This window comes from Chlorocebus sabaeus, chromosome 9 (genome assembly GCF_047675955.1).
Source record: "Chlorocebus sabaeus isolate Y175 chromosome 9, mChlSab1.0.hap1, whole genome shotgun sequence".
NCBI classification, from domain to species: Eukaryota; Metazoa; Chordata; class Mammalia; order Primates; family Cercopithecidae; genus Chlorocebus; species Chlorocebus sabaeus.
This window is the reverse complement of record NC_132912.1, coordinates 51361453-51382970: the sequence shown is the minus strand read 5'-3', so window position 1 is coordinate 51382970 and position 21518 is coordinate 51361453. Positions and strand designations below refer to the sequence as shown.

The 21518-nt window shown below is 46.8% G+C and overlaps 2 protein-coding genes across 8 annotated transcripts in view; one reads left to right on the top strand and one right to left on the bottom strand.

Annotated features, from left to right (window-relative positions):
- WDFY4 (WDFY family member 4) overlaps positions 1 to 21518 on the top strand; it is a 296087-nt gene that overhangs the window by 202419 nt on the left and 72150 nt on the right. For all 4 annotated transcript variants that reach the window (XM_007962606.3, XM_073018985.1, XM_007962605.3 and 1 more), the window contains 4 exons: positions 1398 to 1546; positions 8284 to 8404; positions 10832 to 10917; positions 12447 to 12509. In XM_007962606.3, the coding sequence (XP_007960797.3) occupies positions 1398 to 1546; positions 8284 to 8404; positions 10832 to 10917; positions 12447 to 12509 (419 nt within the window). The remainder of the gene's footprint in view (positions 1 to 1397; positions 1547 to 8283; positions 8405 to 10831; positions 10918 to 12446; positions 12510 to 21518) is intronic.
- The window catches only part of LRRC18 (leucine rich repeat containing 18), a 44637-nt gene continuing 35635 nt past the window's right edge, over positions 12517 to 21518 (bottom strand). For all 4 annotated transcript variants that reach the window (XM_073018988.1, XM_073018990.1, XM_073018991.1 and 1 more), the window contains exon 3: positions 12517 to 21178. In XM_073018988.1, the coding sequence (XP_072875089.1) occupies positions 21157 to 21178 (22 nt within the window). In that variant the 3' untranslated portion in view covers positions 12517 to 21156. The remainder of the gene's footprint in view (positions 21179 to 21518) is intronic.

The following is a 21518-nucleotide window of genomic DNA, read 5'->3' as shown; positions in this document are numbered from 1 at the left end:
AAACAGAGGCTCTCGGCTGGTCCTAGCTTAGGAAAAACAGCTCAGCCCTGACTTGTCCTGGATCGTAGTGATTAATACTTATCTTGGAACAAAACCCTCAGTGAACCTTTGCTTTCTGCCCTTGGCTCTGGCTTTCACTAATCCCATTTGGTGCAAGAGTTGGAGAACTGGTCTTTGGGGTCTGCTCTCCAGGTGTCACCACTGTGGCCTTGTCATTGCTCCCAAAGGTGAGCAGGGAGCTTTGCTTCAGTCCCAGGCTGTGTCACTTAGTAGGTAGCTGATCTTTAGTGAGAGTCTTATCTCCTGGAACCTTTTGTATTTTTTCTCCCAAGCATATCTATTCTGCTTTTGTATAACTGAAATTAGCACAAAATTACCATGAGAAAATGCTGGCCTTGGCCTTATTCTTGGTCCCTTTAGGCTCTCATGTTCTGGAATTTATTGATTCACTCACTTGTTCTTTTAGGGTTTACTATGTAAGGACCCACTTGGTCCTTACTACATGCAGAACTCTGGGTCATACCAAGACATTGTCACAGGTCAGGTTCTGCATGGAGAAAGTTGATTGGGAATGAGGATTGCAAGACTGGGCCGATGAAGAAGTACAACCACAATGTGTAGTCTCAGCAAAGACTTCAGCTGATTCCAGAGCAGCTATAGGTTTGGGATGGTTGTTTAGAGTTTTCTTGAATTGAGCCAGAGGGGCTAAGCCTTCCTACTCCACATTGTCCAGTTGTTGGGTACAGACTGCCCCTGGGAAGAGGATGTGACCTTGGGCCAGGGGCTGTATTCAGCTAAGGCAACTCTGGAGAACCACCAACATTTCCAGCAACAGGGGAAATGCTCACCTCAGTCCAAGAGGAGGGATCTGGGCAGAGCACTGTGCCTCTTCTGCACATGTTTCCTTGGCCTTGCAGGGATGGCAGTACCTGTCTTGCACTTGTGGTTCTAGGCACATTTGAGTTCTAGTCCTGGCTCAACCATGTACCAGCTGATCCCTAGACAAGCTCCCTCTCCTCTGTAACTGAGGGATGTCTTGTACCTGGTGAACTTTCCTCACAGTTAACTGTGGGATGCTTTGCATGTTTGTAGAGGGCCTTAAAGTGAGAGAAAGGACTTCGATGTGCTGAATATAGCAGTAAATACTCACCCACACAGCTTGGTGGGAGCAGGGGTGGGCTTGGGTAGAATAAACACCAGCCCAGGTGGGATGCGGTACTGCCACGTAGGCTGTGAAGACTAGTACAGCTCTGGGCCAGCAGGACTGCCATTCATACAAGGCACTGCTCTCACCTCCAAGTGCCCTGGGGGTGGCTGATCACTGCCCTCCTGTTTCCACCAAGAATCATGGGCATGCTTCCTGTGCACCACCTGACTCTGGCACTCTCTCCTTCCAGGTGACGCAGAAGTTCTCCCTGGTGATTGTGCAGGGCCACCTGGTGTCAGAAGGGGTCCTGCTCTTTGGCCACCAACACTTCTACATCTGCGAGAACTTCACACTGTCTCCCACGGGTGATGTCTATTGTACCCGTCACTGCTTATCCAAGTGAGTTATCCACTTCTCCCAGCAGATTCTTCCCTGAGCCCCATTCATCCTTACCAGCCTGCCCTACTCTTCCCCTTCTCACCTTGTTCTTACAGTGGGCTTAGGTTTGGGCCTAAAACTGAGCCATGAGATAAAATAGAAGAATCTGCAGGCATAGGCCATCCATGGCCACGGTTCCCCTAAGCAGTGATCAGGACTGGGTACCAATGTGGCAGCTCCTCAGGTCTCCCCTAATGTGGAATGTCAGGACTCAGGGATCAGTCCTTCAGTTATTTGTGTGGCTGAATTCAGTCACCATCAACTTACTCACTCAACAACATGTTGGTTGCTCATTCTGCATAAGAAAACAGGCACCACCCCTCTCTTCCGAGGGACTTAATGCAATCGGCAGCGTGCACAGTGCCTTTTGGAAACTGTTGGCCGCATACTATGATCCTGGGACAAAATATGTGTTATGAGAGGGCTCTTCAGGGTTCAGGATTGGAGGGATGGCCTGGGACTGGAGTGGTGGGGAAGAGCTACCTGAGGAAGGGACCAAGATCTGAGTCTTGCAGAATGGGTGAGACTTGGGAAGAAACTTGAAGTCATTTTTACACCAACAAATACCAGAGGCCTTTGGCAGGAAATACCGAGTTCTTTAGGATCTAGTGCAATTGGTCTATTTGGGTACGGTCAGCCCTTGTTGTACAATTCTCCTGTGTTTATGAAGTAAGGCCATTCAAAAATCAAATTGACTGAACTTTTGCCAAAAGTCCAATTGTCAAGTGTATGTTTTCACTTGATCACTGTCTTCAAAGATATTTGGATGAAGATTTCTTCGTGCAGTGATAGGCCTTGCCTTTTCCAGTTGACCCAGTTTCAGATAATGACAAGATGACCTCTTAGCCTAGTGGCTCTCAAACTAGCTGACACCAGCATCACCTGGAGGGCTTGTTAGCACACAGATCCCTGGGTCCTGCCCCACCCTAGTTTCTAATTCAGAAGGTCTGGGGCAAGGCCTGAGGCTTAATAAGTTCCTAGCTGATGCTGATTCTATCGCTGGTCTGGGACCACACTTTGAGAGCCACTGTTTTAGGCTGCTGACAGAGGAGTCCAAGTCTTATCTGCCAATAACCAAGAACTTTAACTTCCAATTGTCCTATCACTTCCAGCCTATGTCGGGAAGCAAGAGTTGAAGGAGTGCGGAAGAGTAGATGTCAGCCCACCTTGGTTGATTTAGATCAAACTGCTCTAAAATGCTTGGCATTTTTCTGTCTGCTAATTTCCATATTTTATTCATACCAAATGTTCACCGATTGCTGTGAGTCTTCTGTGCTTCTCCAAGGCAGGAGAAGCATAATTAATACTTGGCATCCTCATCCCATCTTATTGCTCATGTTTTATTGATACTGATCAATATGGACAATAGGCCTGCAGCCGTGCCTCTCTGAGAGCTGATGAAAGCTTTCTACTCTATCCGTATGCCCGGCGTGCCCCTGTGATGACTCACATAATCCACTGCTATGCTCTTCACCTCTGGTTTACATAGACTTAGTGTTAGATAAGATCTTATTGATTAGGTAAATTGTGTTTATGAGGTGCATCTAATCATGATCAAATTCACTATATCTGCACTTTTAACAGAAACCCAGTGGTCAGATTTTATGTACTCACTTGATTTGCAATGACGGACAAGGGAGACTTCTCGTGTCTGAAAGTGTACTTTTCTAGAATGCAAGCAAGAGTAGAGTGAGAACAAATCAGTACCCTGGAATTACACTGGGGAAGTGCCCAGGTAGTTTAAGTCACCATACCTCAAAGAAGCATTTGTTATTCAGACAGTGCTTTCTCTCTGGGGTCTTGTCTACTGCCCTAAGAAACTACTAGCACTCCTGGAGATGCAGTTCTGAGACAGACTATTAGATCATGCCAGATCAATGGGGATTAAGTCTTATTTTGACCATGGAGATTAAAGAAGATACATAAATAAGCTTGGTAAAAATAAAGCTAAGTGCAATGTTTCTGTAAAAGACTGCTATGAAATGGAGTCAGTTGCACATTAGACCTTGAAAGAGCCTCTCCGATGTAGCATAAAAATATCCTAAATCAGACTCAAGAACACTGCAGACTCCTTGACAGTGATTGGACTTTGCACTTTGGAAATTTCCTCAGAAACGAACAGCCTTCTGGGAAGGTTAGCTTTTGCTTGTAGTAAGTCCATTTCTTAGCTGATTCGGGTGGCTGTATTCATTTGCTAGGGCAGTCAAAAACTGGGTGGCTTAAAAAAAACAAAACAAAACAGAAACGTGTTGTTTCATAGTCCTAGAGGCTGGCAGTACGAAACCAAGGCAAGGCCATGCTTCCTCTGACTGCTCTAGGGAAGCCTCCTTACTTGCCTCTTTCAGCTTCTTGTGTTTGCAGACAATCGCTTGTATCCCTTGGCTTGGAGATGCATTGCTTCAGGCACCTGGTTGTCGTGTCCCTGTGTCTTCACATCATCTTCCCTCTGTGTGTCTATCTCCATGTCCAAATTTTCCCTTTTTATAAGGACACCAGTCAGGTTGGATTTGGACCCACCCTTCATTTTAACTTGATTACCTCTGTAAATAGGCTCTTTTCAAATACAATCACAGTCTGAGGTACTGGGGCTTAGGATTTCAACATATCTCTTTTGGGGGACACGGTTCTACCCATGACAAGGGCAATTAAGCTCACAAGGCAGAGAATTTGATTAACTTGGTGGGAACCCAAGTCATCCAACTGGCTCTTTGTGATAGAGTATTTTAAATCAGATAATTCTTCCCATCAGTGAGCAGTTTTAAATAGTCATTTCTGTTTTATTCAGTTCAACAAGTGTTTATTGAAAATCTATCTTATGCTCAGCACCGTAGTTGATTCCGTAGATGGAAAGAGTAATTAGATGTGGACTAAATCTGGTAGAGGGTTTACAATCTAGTAAATGGTTCTGGGTATAAATTCCAGGTATAATTCTGGCAATAGTCAGGTAACTTCAAATGTGGGCCAAATCGAAGTGTGTTTTATCCTGAAATCCACTTCTACTATCAAAGAGCAGGTCAACCAATATCATAACTACCATTTATCTCATTGTGATTTATCGAGTCAGAATATTGACAGTGATCCTATGCACACTTGGACAGTTTTTGCAGATCCTGCTGGCTGTTATGCTGCGGAAATGTGAATGGCAGCCTCTGAACTATGGCAATGGCTCTACCCAAAGGGTATGGATCAGCTGCCCCTTCTATCTGGTACCCTTGGCTGCCTGAACTTCGATTCATTTTGTAGAACATATAGGGTGTAGTACTGTCGGAGACTCCCAATCACAGCTGTATGAATAATACTACATATAATAGACCTCAATTTGGAGGTCAATCAGGGGACTCAATAATGTACATAATTTAGCTTTTCTGAGACTTTGGGTCTATCTGAGGATCCATGCCCTAGATGTTTATTCAGTTTCTACAAGCAGGAAGAAAATGACCATCCTTTCCCCTAAAAGCTCGTTACCATTTTTCAGAGCATTCTTCTGTATGTCATCTGTGTTTCAGAGTCCTGAGTTGCAGAAACAGTCAGCACAGAGCAAACTGTGCTCCCCACAAAGCAGGGAGCCAGTTGGAGAGTTCTGTAAAAGCTAGGGAGCATTTCTGCCTCCAGGGAGAAAAGGCACTGCTGAAAGAGCATGGGTGTTAGAGTTGGAGGACCTGGATTTGAAACTAAGTTCCACCTCTTTTAAGGACCACATGACCTTGGAAAATTCTCACCTCTCTGGAATGCAGTTTCCTCATTTATGATATGGGAATAAAAATGTCATGCTCAGTATAAGGTTTCCTTATGAGGATCCAATTAAATAATGAATAGAGATGCTTGGCAGGCCAGAGAGCATGACAGTCACTTAGCAAACATGCCCCGAGCTCAGGGGAAGATACAGAGGACAGAGAGCCATGAGCAAAGACCTGGGCCTTGCAGGGTCTGCAGGGGAGAGAGACCAGGCAGACATGCAGCTAAGCTATGGAGAATATTTTCTGTGGTTCCCACAAGCATGGGATGATGGGAGCACAGAGGAGTGGCCATGCAATCCCCACCGGTACCCTGACCTGGGATGCTGCTAGACCTAAGCCAAAGGTAGGAAGGAGAATTGTCTCTATGGCCTTGCTGGGAGTCAGAGATATGTAAGGGCAGCTCAGCTGAGATCCATATAGAGGCATTAATAATGGACAAAGGACCTCAGCCAGCAGCAGGTTTGTATTATAGCATCCCGGCAGAAGCATTCAGAACCAAAGCTGCATTTTGTGTTTGATCCATCCTACCATGACGTGGCTTAGAGGAGAGGGCCTGGGAGGGTTGTTCTGAGAAGGGGCTGCAGAAAGCCTGAGTTTGCAGCCTCAAAGTCCAGCTGTTCAGGGGCCTAACCAAGGCGCTCAGGCTGTGTTTCACTTGGGCAGGCTTCCCTGCTGCCCAGCACAAGTCCAAGCTCTTAGGGTTGCACATGCTGGACTGCCACTGACCATAGACTAGAGAATTCCCTCTGGGCCTCTGTGACTACTGGACCTCTCCTGACTTCCCCAGGAAGTGGGGCACAGAGGTTCCATGGGCTGCATTGTAGACTGGGCCATGGGGACCACACTGGGAGCTGGAATGGGAGAAGCTGAAACAATTTCCTCACCCACTCCCTACCACCTTGGGCTGGGGCTGGCAGGACCACCTTGGGGCAGGGGCCCTTGCAGCCCTTGGCTCTCTGGGCCTGTGGTTGGCGCACAGGCTTCTTGAGGGCTGACGTGCTTGGGAGGCCTTCGTTTCTCAGTCCTGGCATCTTATCAGAATGGTTGTGGTTGTATACACAATTTAAGATGACTGCATGCCCCAGATGTTCAGAAATGTAACTGTCTATAACTGAAATCAACTTTATTTCTCAAGCTCCCATGTGTCCAGATGATGAAAAGCTTCATATGATTAGCTCAAGGCATTTCAGTTATCTCCAGTGTACAAATTGTTCTCTTTGGGAATAAATATTTGGACAAATTTATTATCCTCCCTTTCCCCTCCTCTCTTCTGCTTCTCCAGGAGGAGGGGTCACTCTGGGATCTTTCTGGGAAAGCCTCCTGCACACCCCTCATAACTCTCCAAGGGGCCTCATCTCAGGACTGCCTGATGCCTGCTGGAGGCATACCTCTGTTTCTCCAGGTGCCCGGGAGGTGGGTCGCACATCACACGTGGGTCCCTTCTCTGCCTTTTGAGTGAGTCTCTTACCAGCTCTCCAAGATTGCTTCTCACTACTCAAGGCCTGGCCTGGGAATTTTAGGATGCACCCGCTACACTTTCTGTCTCCAGCCTGGGTCTTGCAAACAGAATGAGCTCTGGCTTTCAGGAAGTTGTTTGTGCTGTGTGACTGAGCAATTGCTTCAGAATTCAGTGCACCCCTTTGTCCTGGGCAGGGTGTACCCAGCAACTCAGGCTTGTGCCTTTGTATGGTCTGCAAGGGAGAGAGACCAGTCAGACATACAGCCAAAGGGCAAAGAATATTTGCTGTGGTTCCTGTTAGCATGGATGCTGGGAGCACAGATGAGTGGCAGTGTCATCCCCACTAGTACTTTGACCTGGGATGTGGTTTGACCTAAGCCAAGGGTAGGAAGGAAAATTACCACTATGGCCCCACTGGGAGTCAGATATGTTTAGGGGAAGGTCAGCTGAGAGTCAGATAGCTCTCAGGGCTGCCAAAGATGTGGGCGAGGCAGGCCAAGGGTCCTGAAGAGCTTCCTGGTTTAACACCAGATATCATTCTGCAGTCTCAGTGACAGCCTCACTCACCTCTGGAGAGAACTCATCCTGAAGGTTCCCAGGACCCAGGCCAGGCTGGACAGCCTCTCAGGATGCAGGAGCTGTGCAGATGAGCTCCGGCTGCTGTCCTCATGCCTCGCCAGCATCCTCTCTGCTTTCCTCTGCTCTCCTCCCTCCTCTTCCCTGTGGTGCCTGACCCCTCCTAACACTGGTTTGCATTCAGTCTTACAGTCACCTGGCTTCCATTGAACCTCCCTGCTAAGTGCTCTGTACTCCCCAATCCTGCCATGAAGGGTCTAAGTCCTGCCAGTCCCTGTGGCAGCCACAGGCCACACCTGACTCAGTTACCTCATCCAGCCTCTCAGCCCTGCCAGGGAAATAGGTCATTCAATACAAAACAAGAACACCTGGGCAGAGGGACTAAAGCATGTGGCAGAGCAGGCATCCTGGCGCTGAGACTGTCATGCCTGGGCAGAGGTAGCTGGCACAGGGCCAGGCTGGGCAAAGGGGCAGCCAGGGAAGAGAGGCCACAGGAACCCACCAGGGCTCCTGCGCATGGTTTAGGGTCATGCCCAGCACCCATGAAGCCCTCCCTGCCAGCCCCCACTCTCACCCAGGGGACTTCTCACCCCCACCCTCATACCCTTTGTCAGCATCATCCTGGAAACTGTGCCATCTTCTTGCTGTCCCCTGGCCTGGTGAGGCTGACACCCTACCCTGGTCCTCCAGGGCAGGGCAGCTTTCATGTGTCAGTGGCCAGTGCCAGAGCTGACATGGAAAAGCACTCAACAAGGATTTCTCAGATGAGTAGGGCTAGCACACTGGTTGGCAGTGACCCCTGCACCTTTCTGATGTGTCCTTGGAAATGTGGGTGGGGCTGGTGGAGGGCAGGAAGAGGAAGAAGCCTGCACATGTCCTCATTGTGATGTCTGAACATGTGCCCTGCGTGCCTGTTTCCTTTTCAGCATCAGCGATCCGTTCATTTTCAACCTGTGCAGCAAAGACAGGTCCACTGACCATTACTCGTGCCAGCGCCACAGCTATGCTGACATGCGGGAGCTACGGCAGGCTCGCTTCCTCCTGCAGGTAAGCACACTGGGTGCTGGCACACCTGGTGCCTGCAAGAGGCAGGGCCATGGGACAGGTGGTCCAGGAGCCATCCAGAGACACATCACTGTGATCCGTCTTTGTGCTTATGCACAGCCCAGTGCCCTTAAGGAGACACCCACGAGTTCCCTGGGCTTATGGTCCTAGGTGGGAGATCTGACTTCTGCTCCACTCTCTCCAGTCCCTGCTATTGGCTGTTGGGCCTTTCACTGTGTCTTTTAGGATTCAGCTACTTCGCTGCTTTGCTCTTGACATAGCCTAGAGCTGCCTTGGAGATTTAGGAATACATGGCAGGACAGATGCATTGCCTCCCAGTAGAGCTGATGACTGGGAGTAGAGTACCCTCTGCCCTGCCTTCCCGCAGGTGTAATATCTCCCTTGCTGACATACTCTCCCCCTCTCTCCCCAAGGTGCTCACCTGTTGCCAAGCTCCTGCTTGGCCCTGTTTCTGGGGCCAAGTGGTTTAGGGATATCCCAGCTGCCCCCTCCAACCAGGGTCTTTCAGTGCCTCACCCATGCCTTCAAGGGCTTAGTAGAGCATGCGACAGAGATGGTGGCTCCTTTCAGAGGAAGAGCTCAGCCAGAAGCTGGTCATAATCTTCCACTTCTCATCCCACCTCACAGATGGATCACACTTTCTAGAAACATCACCTGAGCAGCAAAGGGAGTAGGGTAAACTTCAGGGGCCCCCAGCGACCTCAAACACATCTTGCCTTCATTACCCCAAGCTCAGCAATAGCAAAGCTGCATCCCCATCCCGTGGGCCTCCAGGGCAGCTGGCAGAAAAGAGGATCTGGGGACCACGTGACAGGGGGGGCAGGCTCTCTTCCCACCCTCTCTGCAGGGTCACTGTTAGTTCCAAAGGCCAGCACGAGAGCAGTGCTTGGTCTAGATGAACTAGATATTTTTCGTTTGTAAATCTATTTTCTGTAGGTGGGTCATTGATTCATCCAGTGACCCCTCCTGCAAGAGGTCTCATTATCATTCTCCAAAACTGAAGCTCAGGGAGGCCTTTAAGGTAGGGGAATTTCTGAAAGGCCGCAGCTGCCCTCCTGTCAAGGGTTTGCCAGCAGCTCTGCTCTAGCCCTCTAATGAGCACTCGTCCTCCCTCTGCTGCTTTTGCCTACAACACAGTTAGTTCTCGTTTTGCGTGGGCTTCCTGAGGGCCTTTGCAGGGTGAGGGAGCTGAAAGAGCATAGTGGAAGCAGCAGCCCAGCCCTGATGGTTCTATGATTATATGTCTACCCTACATGTTATGTACAGTAGCAGATAGGTATCAGTCAGTGGGACTTTTTCCCCCAGTACATGGTGATTGTTTCCAGAGCGTTGGCTCACCTGAAGTGATGGAAGCCAAAGGGAGAGCTTTTTGAGCAAGGCCACCATTTGTCCATCCCTGGATTCTCCCAGGAGAAAGGCAGAGCTTGGCAATCAAGGTATCCAGGGCAAGCTGTATCCTCCACAAATTCTGCATTCACTTCCTGTTTTGCACATTATTTATATTTCTATTTGTAGAAAAAAAATCCAAGGGTCTCCTGTCCACTAGCAGAGGAGAGGAGGTATGCAACATCCTTGCAGATACCTTCTCTCTCTGAGAGAAGAGAGTTAACGAATGGACTTTGAGAACTCACTTCCAGTCAGGTGGATGCAGGACAGGACTCTGTTATTGGGTGCAGTACCCACCTCTGAGTCTGAACCTTACCCCACCCCATCCTTCCCTCCATGTACAGGTCTCACCTCTCCCTAACTCTCTCTTCAGCCCTGGATATTCCCTCTCTTTGGTCTCATCTCGTCCCTGAGGCTTATCTTATAGGGGACTCACTCTATCTCTTATTCCAAGTTTATTATTTACATAGCTTGGAATAGAAGGGAGTTAGAAAGGAAACAAGGATGGGAGGGAAAAAAAGAAAAGATAACTATGTGAATTTGATTTAGGAATTAAGAAAGTACCCCTGACAAAAACCTTACTATGCTAGTGGGGCCACATCAAAATGGCCTGGGCAGGGTGCCCTGCGCTGCTTAAGTCTGTAGGTCAACCCATGATGCTGCCCAGCTGCACCCACTGAACTAGCTTCCCTAGTATGTCTGGTAAGGTGACCTCCTGGCTCACCCATGCTGTAACTCAGAAATGAAAATGTCTGAGGATGGCATGGGTGCTTTCTCTCCTATCTGCCTCATGCTTGCCCTGGGAGTGGGCCTTTTACTTCCTGCTTCAATGGAACTCAGAGCTGTGGTCAGGCCCCCTGCCCTCCCACCAAGGTCTTCCCACTATGGGAACTCAAAAGGACCATCCAGGAAGGGTCTTCTGACACAGAAACCCCCAGTGACCCATTTCCAGCAGCTCTGTCACCCTGGGGCGTCTCTAGTCCACAAAATATCAGGAGCATTAAAAGGGGCTTCTCTTCATAGGACATGGCCCTGGAGATCTTCTTCCACAATGGATATTCCAAGTTTCTTGTATTCTACAACAGTGATCGGAGTAAGGCCTTTAAAAGGTAAGAGCTTGAAAATCCTCCTTTTGAGAAAACTGATCCTGAACTGAGAGCAGAGGGGCAGAGAACACTTAGCTCTGTGCTCAGGAAAAGTGCTCTCAACCCACAGTGAGCGCCACTCAGGCTGGGCCCAGGGAGGCACTGCTGGCCCGCAGAACTGCCAAGTCATGAAACGAGGTACGGGAACAGGCAGAGAAGGCCCTTCCTTCAGTCCTAGGAAGCAGGCTCCGTTTTCCTGAACTGAAGTGGCATAGAACAGGAAGTGAGAAAAAAAATTACACAGCTACAACAGAGTTAAGGAACTGGCTGTTTAATGGGCCTTCCAGAATGTTCTGGCTTTATTTTCTAAGTAACTTTTTTGGCTTAATCTTTCTTTCTGATCCCAGTTGCCAATTTTAGTGGCTCCAATTTCGTATTTCATTGGAAGGAATTCCAAACAACTGATTTCCCACATGTGCACTGAACATGTTTTTTCTTAAAGAGAGAAGCCTGCTGTTTTAGTTAACTTATCTTTCTCCAGATGGATCAATTTAAGAAATCTAAGCCAGTGTGCAAGTTCTTAATACCATGGTTATTTGTTTTTATTACCATTAAAGTTATAGATCAGTAGATTGGTTTGTAGTGAATCTAGAAAGAACAGAAAGGAAGATCAGTTCCTCATCATGATAGACCACAGAGAGGCTGATTAACAGAGGGAGTGGTTATGTGCTGCTCCCCATGGGCTGAAAGTTCTGAGGTGAGACTTGACATCCCCTTGCCTAGGAACCTATTTTGTGCTCAGAAATTCAAGCCCTGCCTTCCTAGTGGCCCTGTGGAACTGGCACCCAGGGTCCGCTACTGCATCCAAGAGGCAGGGCTAGGGTGGAGAAAAACAACTGTAGAGAGGCTTTTGTGTTAGTTCTAGGCGTACCTCCTTGGACTGAGGTGAGCCTGCCCATGCGGTTCTTCCACACTGCTGCTAGACTGCCCCCTAAAATTATCTTCAAGGCCTAGTTTAGACCAAACCAAACAAGCAGACATGCAACCCATTAAACTTGATTCATTTCCCCCTATGGTTTCTGTTCATTAAACAAAGTTTTTCACAGTTGATCTAGAAATCTTACACCTCCACAACTCAGGATGTGAAGGTGGCCTAATGCAAACTCCACAACCACTACCCACTCGGCTCAAGGAGCCTGGCATTAAGATGGCATTTGTCCCCACAGCAACACACTAGAATGTACAGCAGGGTTGTTGACATTGGCAATGTTGTCAAGTGCCTGGCCCAGAGGCAGTACCTCACACACACTGCCTAAGTAATCATTGTTTTATTGTTGTCATTGTTGGTATTAAGGCAATAGTGTATAATGCCAGAGAGTGCTGAGGGTTGCCTCAGAGGTACACCCAGGCCTGGTGTTCATGACCTGGAGGCAGGATGGAGCCTGGGGGAGCAGTAATGAGCCCAGCTTCCTGCCTGGCTCTGGAAATGCCTCTGCAGCAGGTGGAAGGGTCTTGACTCTGCTGATGGAATTATCCCTTCCCTTTTCATGTAGCTTCTGCTCTTTCCAACCCAGCCTGAAGGGGAAAGCTGCCTCGGAGGACCCCCTCAATCTAAGGTAATGGCGAGTAGCCATGCTCTCTGGGCATGGCACTGCCCTGGCTTTGATGTTCCTCCTCTGCCTCATCCCGCTCTAAAGAAGTCCTGCAGAGAGCATGCCCGACTGGTTCCCTCATTTTTCTTTCTCCTATTCTTGTTCATCCTTCATCCTACTCCTGAAATTCCTTCTGCCAATTAAACCTCTATGAATAGACTTGAAGTCCCACTTTTTCAGACCCAAATGGCAAGAAGCCATCCTCTGCCTTTGGTGACTGGACAGGTGGCACAGAGGTGTGGAGTCAGGCCCTCCCATGGGTGTGTGTGAGCAATCCCATGCTGTCCCTTCTGTGATGAGGGTTTCTGAACACTTAGAAGCTAAATTCATACATGATGGTGTGCGAATCAGACGTTAACTTAGGAATCTGCGCTGTGGGGCGTCTCTCCCAGTGAATGATTTGCTTGCAGTCCCTCCCCCAGGTCCCCTTTCCAGCTACCCAGTTCTCTGGAAGGCCACTTAGGGATCAGTAGATGTTTTTATTTCAATCAGGGGTGAGAATAGAAGAAGGTGGCTGCTAGTTTTCTCCAGGAATGTGTGGGGACCAAGCAAGAGGGTGTCCCCAGGAATGACATTCAAGATATTTATAATCAGCATAAAATGGGTCTCACTAATTCCTTCAAAATTATTTATCAATAGCTTGTGATACATGGTGTTTGCTTCTTGACAGAGCAACAAGCAAATAGAAAAAAAAAATCCCCTGTCCTTATTGAGTTCACATTCTCATGAGGAGGACAGACAAAAACCAATATAAATGAGTGAACTATAAAGCATATTAGATAATTATAAGTGTAAGTGTAAAAAACCAAGCAGATAGAGGTGGGCATTGAAATCTTAGATGAGGTGGCAAGCAAAGCCCTTATCAAGAAAACAATCTGTGAATTAAGACTTGGCCGGGTGTGGTGGCTCACTCCTGTAATCTCAGCACTTTGGGAGGCCAACGTGGGCAGATCACCTGAGGCCAGGAGTTCAAGACCAGCCTGGCCAACATGGTGAAACCCTGTTTCTACAAAAATACAAAAAATTAGCCAAGCACGATGGTGGGCGCCTGTAATCCCAGCTACTTGGGAGACTGAGGTGGGAGAAAAGCTTGAACCCAGGAGGCGGAAGTTGCAGTGAGCCGAGATCGCGCCGCTACACTCCAGCCTAGGCAACAGAGCAAGACTCCATCTAAAAAAAAAAAAAGTGGAGAAACATGTTATGCAATTAACTGAGAAAAGTGTGTCAGACCCAGGGAAGAGCAGGGCATGGCTGAGACCTGTAAAATTGGAGTGCAGGGAGTTAGTTGGGGTGGAGGTGAGGGATGTCACAGGGGATAGTTGGTGCAAGATTATCATGTCGGCTTTTATTCCAAATAGATGGGAAGCACTGGAGGAGTTTAAGCAGAGGGATGATGTGAACTGACATATTGATAAGACTCACTCTGGCTGCTGTGCCAAAAATAGACTGGAGTGGGTCAAAGGCAGAAGCTGAGACTAGTTAGGAAGCTGTTGCTGGAGGCCACTGGAGTAATCCAGGTGAGAGACGATGGTGGCTTGGATCAGGAACATGACAGCAAAGATGATGTGATGTGATCACATTTTGGACATGTTTAAAGGTATATTTGATGGGATCTGATGACAAATCAAGTGTGGGAAGTGCATGCATGTGAGAGAGGACTTACGGATAAGACAGAAGATTTAGCCTTCAGCAATTGGAAAATTAAATGGGGATGATCACAGGAAGAGTGGCTGTAGGCCCACTGTGGCTATCTGAAGCTCGGATTTAGACATGTGAATTTTGTGATGCTTATCATACATCTCAAAGGCATTGTGGAGCTATTGGGCATATGAATTTGGAGTTCAAGAGAGAGGTTCAAGTGAGACATAAATTTAGAATAGTGTTTAAAGTCATGAGAATGGGCAAGATTATGAGAATGCATGCACATGGAAAAGAGATCAGAGGACTGTGCCCTGGGCACACCAACCTTTAGAGGATAAGGACATGGGCAGGGCCAGCTGAAGAGATGGGGAAGGAGTAACCAGAAAGGTAGCAGAAACTATAGGTGTGGAAGACGTCCTGGAAGCCAGGTAGAGTGATTCAAGGGGGAGTGGTCATGTGTTGTTGATAGGCCAAATGGGATAAGAACTGAGAAATGACCATTGAGCTTTGTAACATGAGAGTCATTGGTGACCTTCAATAGACTAATTATAGTGGCTGCTAGTGGAGGCTCTTATTGTGTCAGGCACTTACCCTTTATAGATTGCAGTGAAGTGCAAGGCATACCAGGGTATGGTCCAGGGGACCCAGGCAGCAGTGGGTCACTGGAGTTGGGGTGGCTGTTCACCAACTGTAATGGGTATAATTTAATAGTTCAACAACAGGATAGTCCTAACTGTGCATATCTGCTGAATCTCAGCCCTGCTGATCTCATATTGTTTATGTTTCGTATAAGCCTTTATGTTCATACTTGGATCTCTTAGCAGTGTTTCAGCAAGGTAAATAGCTATTTCAAAATAGCAAGGTAAAAAGCTATTTCAAACTAATTGAAGCAAAAAAAGAGGATTCATGATCACATCTACCTGAAGGTCAAAAATGGTCTTGCTCCAGACATGGCTGGAACACTAGGCACAAGTAAGTCTGCAGGAAGTGGCGGCTCTCCCTCTCTCAGGGATGATTTTGCTTGGTCTGGCTCCATTTCTCAGTAGACATTCTCATCACAGGGGCACTGATGCCCCCAACAGCTCCAGACCGACAGTCAATCACGCAGGAATCCCACCACATGCTCTATCCCGGTAACTTTAGCAAAACTTCCCGAACTGTCATTTTCCCCAGTTAGGTTAATTACATGCCCATACCAGAACCAATCAAATGTTTTCATTGGCTGGATCAGAGGGATGCACCCACCCAGCTTCTGGGGATAGGGTCAGTCCCACCCAACTACATAGACCAAATTGAGGGGAGTATGATTCCTTGGGAGAATCAGGGTTCTGTTATCCACAAGGGGGTGAGCACTGAGGGTGTCAGCAAAAGCAGGTGGCCACTCACAGTTCCACGCAGAGGGAAGTTCTGAGCCGCAGTGCTCATGGGCTACAGATGATTTTCTCTCTCCCTGGAGCAATGCTGCATCAACCGTGGCACACATCACTTCGCTGAGCCTCATTGTCTCTGCAGCTCACCCTTAGATGAACCTATTCTGTAATGTCACTCAGTGACAACATAGTTGTCCCTATGACTGTGGGTAGCTCTTTGTCCATTTTTTGTCTTTTGTCCTCAGAATCTTAGTGGTGCCTTGCCTGGAAACACATACCTTCCTCCACATACCTTCTACTCCAAATAGAGAGGGGCAGGTAGAGGAGGGGCAGAGGGAGGAATGCAGAAGAGGAGCTGACCCCCAGCTGTGCCCACTCAGTTAGAGGCCCCTCAGAAATGATTGCCAGGTTGGAGGAAGATGATGCTCTGTGGATGAGTCAAATGTCTGGAGATTACTCTTTACTCATCCCCAGGTTGATGATGACCTGCAATGCCAACCTGTGTACCACCTTGCTTCTGTGGTACAGCTGAGCCCCATTCTGATTTTATTTCCAATGTGATTATTTTTGCCATCATGGCTACCTGATCCCACTGGAGCAGGGTCTTCCAGAGTTATGCTGGGTCATGCCTGGCACAGTCTCAGCACAGCTCCAGGTTGGAGACCATTGGTGAAGCTTCTGGGGTCAACTAGGAACAGTGCATGGTGCTCCAGAGGAATGCTCATCTCAGCTCATGGAAGGAGAGCCTCAGCAACATGCGGACACCCCGCAGAGTGATGACCCTCGGCTCTGAGGCCACCCACGCAGGGAGGGCTTGTGGCAAGACTGTGCTAAATAAACAGCCCCGGCTTCAGGATCAAGCTGACTTGGGCTCATAGTAGGTGCCCAGTAAATTGTAATCCTTCTGCCTAGTTTTAGAATCACCTGATGTGTGTTTGGGCATGTTAACAGAACAATTGATTAAAAGCAGGTGGCTCTCCTTGTTCTCAGCTCATTGGAGTGGCCCCCTCTCCAGCCCTTCTCTTGCCAGCTCAATTGTGACTTCAGGAGTTCCAGGGTGGGAAGGCAGTGGTGGTCCTCAGCCTTAGGAAGGCTTGACTGGCCACTGACATATGCCTGGAATGAAGCTGATGATTTTTCTTTTGGATCACTGGAGGCCATAATCACAGAATGAATCTTGAAAAATGCCTAGCTGCTTGTTAGTCACTCTAATGAATGTGGACTTCTTACCTATTAAGGGGGTGTGTGTGCCGTTCTGAGGGTTTTCAACTGGCCCATGACCCTTGGCCTAGGCTACAGATTTTCACGTCCTAAACCTTCAGCTTTCGATGACTCTTGTGGCTCCTTTGGACACTATCCCACAAGCACAGGAAATCAGAGCTTTTGGTACTAGAGTTTGGCTGAGGCTTTCAGTGACAATGGTTGCCTCCATAACTATATATATACACACACTAAGGAGGCTCTCTGGGCCTGAATTCCAAGTGGAAAATACTTGTAAAGCCTGCATGAATCCTGTCCCCATGGTACAGGACTGAACCTTTTGAAGACAGCATGGCAGCCTTTTCAGACTTCTGTGGGGTGCAAGGTTCTGCAAGCTGACAGGGCCTTCTAACATATGCCAGCTAGAGCTGTTGGATGAGTCCTGTTCTGCGGTGTTGAATACCGGCAGGATCTTTGAGATGTAAAAAGATGAATCAGAAAAGAAGAAATGATGGCAGGAATTGCAGGGAAAGGGGGCAGCTAGCTGGAATGCTCTTGTGGATAAACACACATCCTCACACTTAAATGTACTCATGCCCTTCCAGAAAGGGCTACAGACAGCTTCAAAATTAAACACAGGGTACAACCATCCTTTAACAATTACCCAACACTCCTTTAAAGGGGAAAAATATAGATGTGATCATGTGGAGTGATTTAGTTACTCTAATTGTACTGAGACTAAGAAAACTAAAACAAACAATCATGTTGGCTTATATTATTTTCCAGGGATATATAATAAGAAACAGGCTTTTGCAACTTTTTTTTTAATTTCTGGAACATATTTTCTCTTGGTGCTGAATATCAAATTTGGTTCTTCTCTAAAGGATCATGGGTACCAAAGGTGACAATTCCTTTTTAATAAAACATACAAAAAGAGTGCTGGGGAACCTAATTCTCTGCATCAGTTCTCTGCAGGAATGGGAGCCTAACATTCACACTTATTTTTGTACAGGCATTCCTTTGGGAAGCTAACATTACCTGGCTCAGTTACATTGCTTTCTAATGACCTCAGTTCATATTGAGCCCAGAGTTTAGAAAACTCAGAGAAATACAAGGCTAGGATGCCTATCTGATTCTCTTTCTCTCAAATCTCTCTTGGGCTCAGCACATATTTTTGGCTAAACTGGAGCATCCACCATGTCATTGAGGCAAAAGCGTCCCCGGGCTGGAGAAAGCTTTTGGGTGTGAGATGGCACTTACATTCAGGGCCTGATTGTACCTGGGTATTTGCAGTTTCTGAAATCATTTCTTAATTCTATAAATTTTTTATATATAATGTTTAGAATGAAATTTATTTTGAGGGTGCAAAGTTTTACAGTTGAACGTTTTGTTTATTGTTTCCTTTAGAGATTCTCTCTGAAAAATAACGAAAATAATTTAGAAAAACAACCATAAGAACCTATGCGATTCCCATGAGAATATGAGCTTCCATGAAAAATTAACCACACCCCAGAGGAACCACAGTTAGCTGGGGGGAGGAGGCTAAAGTTCAAGTTCCCCTTCCTAGCATTTCTCCTCCTTCAATCCTGCCCCCTAGAGATTCATGCTGTTGGTTACAGATCTGTAAGATACACAATTGCTTAACTGGTAAAGGTAGTGCCGGCTCCACCATGGAGTAGAGAAGCATGTCCTTGGGTTTCTTGTCGAACTGAAGCCCTGGAAGCCAACTGTGGAGACCAAACTACTCATACCCTGTGTCTGTACCGGAGTCACTGGGACCAGAGGCGAATGGTACCTGGCTGCAGACTCAAAATGAGAGTGACAGCCAGTGCTGCAGTGTCTAGGAGCTTGTTCACACGGTTGGCTTCGTGGGCCATGAGCATCCGAGCCCTGGCCATTCTGCCTAGGTCATGCTCAGACCTTGGCCCTGACCGCATTCCATGTTCATCTTTGTCTGGCTGCACTCGGTTCATGCCTCATCTCTACTGTATCCTTAGCCATAACCTCAGATCCCTCCCAGGGCAAAAGCCTGATGCAAGCCCCAGTCACTGCAGCAAGCCTGCCCTTTTTCCTTCCAACTCTACCCAGCCACATTGCTTCCACAACCTTATACTCCCACACCACCAGGGGTGGGGAACAGGTGTGCAAATGCCCAGGAATAGCGATGAGCAACCCACTGGTTCAAGGTTTCTCCCATCCTAGTTGCCATCTGTGCCCAGCTACCTCCAGAAAACCTGGGGCATAGAGAATTCATGCAGTTTCTATTTATTTTAGCAACTTTTTCAGGAATCTGCAAGACTAAGATCGACAATGGGTAATTTTAGATTAGCCGGCTGAGCCGAGGTTAAGGTGCCTGAATTGCCTTACTGTGTGCCTCAATTGCATCTCTAGGCTGACTCGGTGTTTTAGATTCTCACTTTAAGCTTGCCATAATGCCTCATAAATCAGCACTGGGCAGACGTATAAGGATCTATTGATTGTTGCATCTAGGCTGTAAGATTTTTGTTTTTTGTTTTTATTTCAAAATATTGATTCACAGCTGCAAAAATAGTACAGAGAGACTCTGTGCACCTTTCACTTAATATCCCCCCCACCATGGTTACATTTTATATAACTACAGCACAATTTCAGAACCAGGACATTGACACTGGTACATGTGTATGCATAGTCCTTTGTCATTGTATCATATGTAGATTTGGGTAACCACCTGCAGAATCCACATACACAGTTTTTTTGTTTTTTTTTTTTTCTTTTTTTTTTTGAGACGGAGTCTCGCTCTGTCACCCAGGCTGGACTGCAGTGGCCGGATCTCAGCTCACTGCAAGCTCCACCTCCCGGGTTCCCACCATTCTCCTGCCTCAGCCTCCCAAGTAGCTGGGACTACAGGCGTCCGCCACCTCGCCCGGCTAGTTTTTGTATTTTTTAGTAGAGACGGGGTTTCACCGTGTGAGCCAGGATGGTCTCGATCTCTTGACCTCATGATCCACCTGTCTCGGCCTCCCAAAGTGCTGGGATTACAGACTTGAGCCACCGCGCCCGGTCGACATACACAGTTATTTTATCACCACAAAGATATCTCTGTGCTACCACTTTATAGTTATGCCTGCCTCCCTGTCTTCCCCCACCATCCTTAAATCCTGGGAATCATGAATCTGTTTTTCATATCTATTATTTTTTCATTTAGAGACTGTTCTATACATGGAATCATAGAGTATGTGACTTTTGGAGATGGGCATTTTTGTTTTAGCTGAAAATAGTGCCATTGAGATACGTTCAAGTTGTTGCATGTATCAATGGTCTGTTCCTCTTTATTGCTGAGTAGTATTGCATGAGAGAAATATACCAGAGTTCGTTTAACAATTTGTGCATTGAGCAACATTTGGTTGTTTCTATTTTGTGGTCATTATAAATAAAGCAGATCATTTACATTTATTGTAATTATCAAAATGTTAGAATACAAGTCTGCCATTTTATTTTTATTTTTTGTTTTTTCCTGTTCATTTCTCTGTTTTCTTTTTCCTGCCTACCTATGCACCACTAAAAGATTTGTTAAAATTCTACCTTATCTATAGTATTTTTTAGAATATTTTTCTATATAACTTTTTGTATAAATTGGAGTTGCTTGAGGTGTCTTAGCATTGCTATAAAGGAATATTTAAGGCTATTTATAAAGAAAATTTATTTGGGTCATGGTTCTTGCAAGCTGTACAGGTGCCAGCGCCTCCTGGTGAGGGCTTTAAGGTATAGGTATGGTGGAAGGCGAAGGGGAGCAGGCATCACTTGGTGAGAGGAAGAGAGAGAGAGAGAAGAGGGATGTGCCAAGCTCTTTTTAACAATCAATTTTCAACAGGATCTAATACAGTGAGAACTCACTCATTACCAAGAGGATGGCACCAGGCCATTCATGAGGGATCCACCCCCATGACCTTCCATTAGGCTGCACCTGTAACACTGGGGATCAAATCTCAACATGAGGTTTGGAGGGGACAAATGTGCAAACCATGTCAGTATGTCATACCTACACAAACATCACAGTCTACTGGCATCGAGATGTACTAGTCTGAGTGAAATGTAGAGGCAGTAAGCCTTTTAAGTCTTAAAGTCTTGAATATTTAGTCGTCTATAATATATAATCTGTAATTTTCTTAAATTTTTTCCTCTATATACATTTTTAAAACCACATCAAATATTTCCCAAAGTCATTTTCACATGCAGGTGAGCTAAAGCTAAGGGAGGTGAAGTGAATTTGAGAAGCAAGTCGGATACTTGGCTAGCTCCGGCGAGCCTGGTTTCCAGAACATCTCACTTGACACTCTGTCTTCTCCTAACTGGGGGCTTCTTCTCTTCAGAGTCGTTTATTCTGTTAGCTGAGTAGTCTTCAAGTTTTTGCCACAGCTACTTTAGGAAGATGTTGAGCGTATTCTGGGGATGGAGACAAAAGAGGGTGAGGCAATTGCTCCAGACCACAGAGGCAAACACAGCAAAGACAGAGGTCACACCAGCTCACCAAGGTCAGGATGGTCAGGTTAGTGTGAATAGGGTGGTTTTTTTTGTTTTTGTTTTTGTATTTTTTTTTTTTTTTTTGCATTTGAGGAAAGAGAACCCCCAAGGCTTTCCTATGAAGTATCTTTATGCTTAATTCAATTTATAAGAAGTAAAGCTGACTGAGGTATTTTAGAGCATGAAGGAACACCAACATCAAACCTTTTCCTTGGCAGAAAAAGAAATAGGATGCAGAAGATGCCTCCTAACTGGTCTCTAT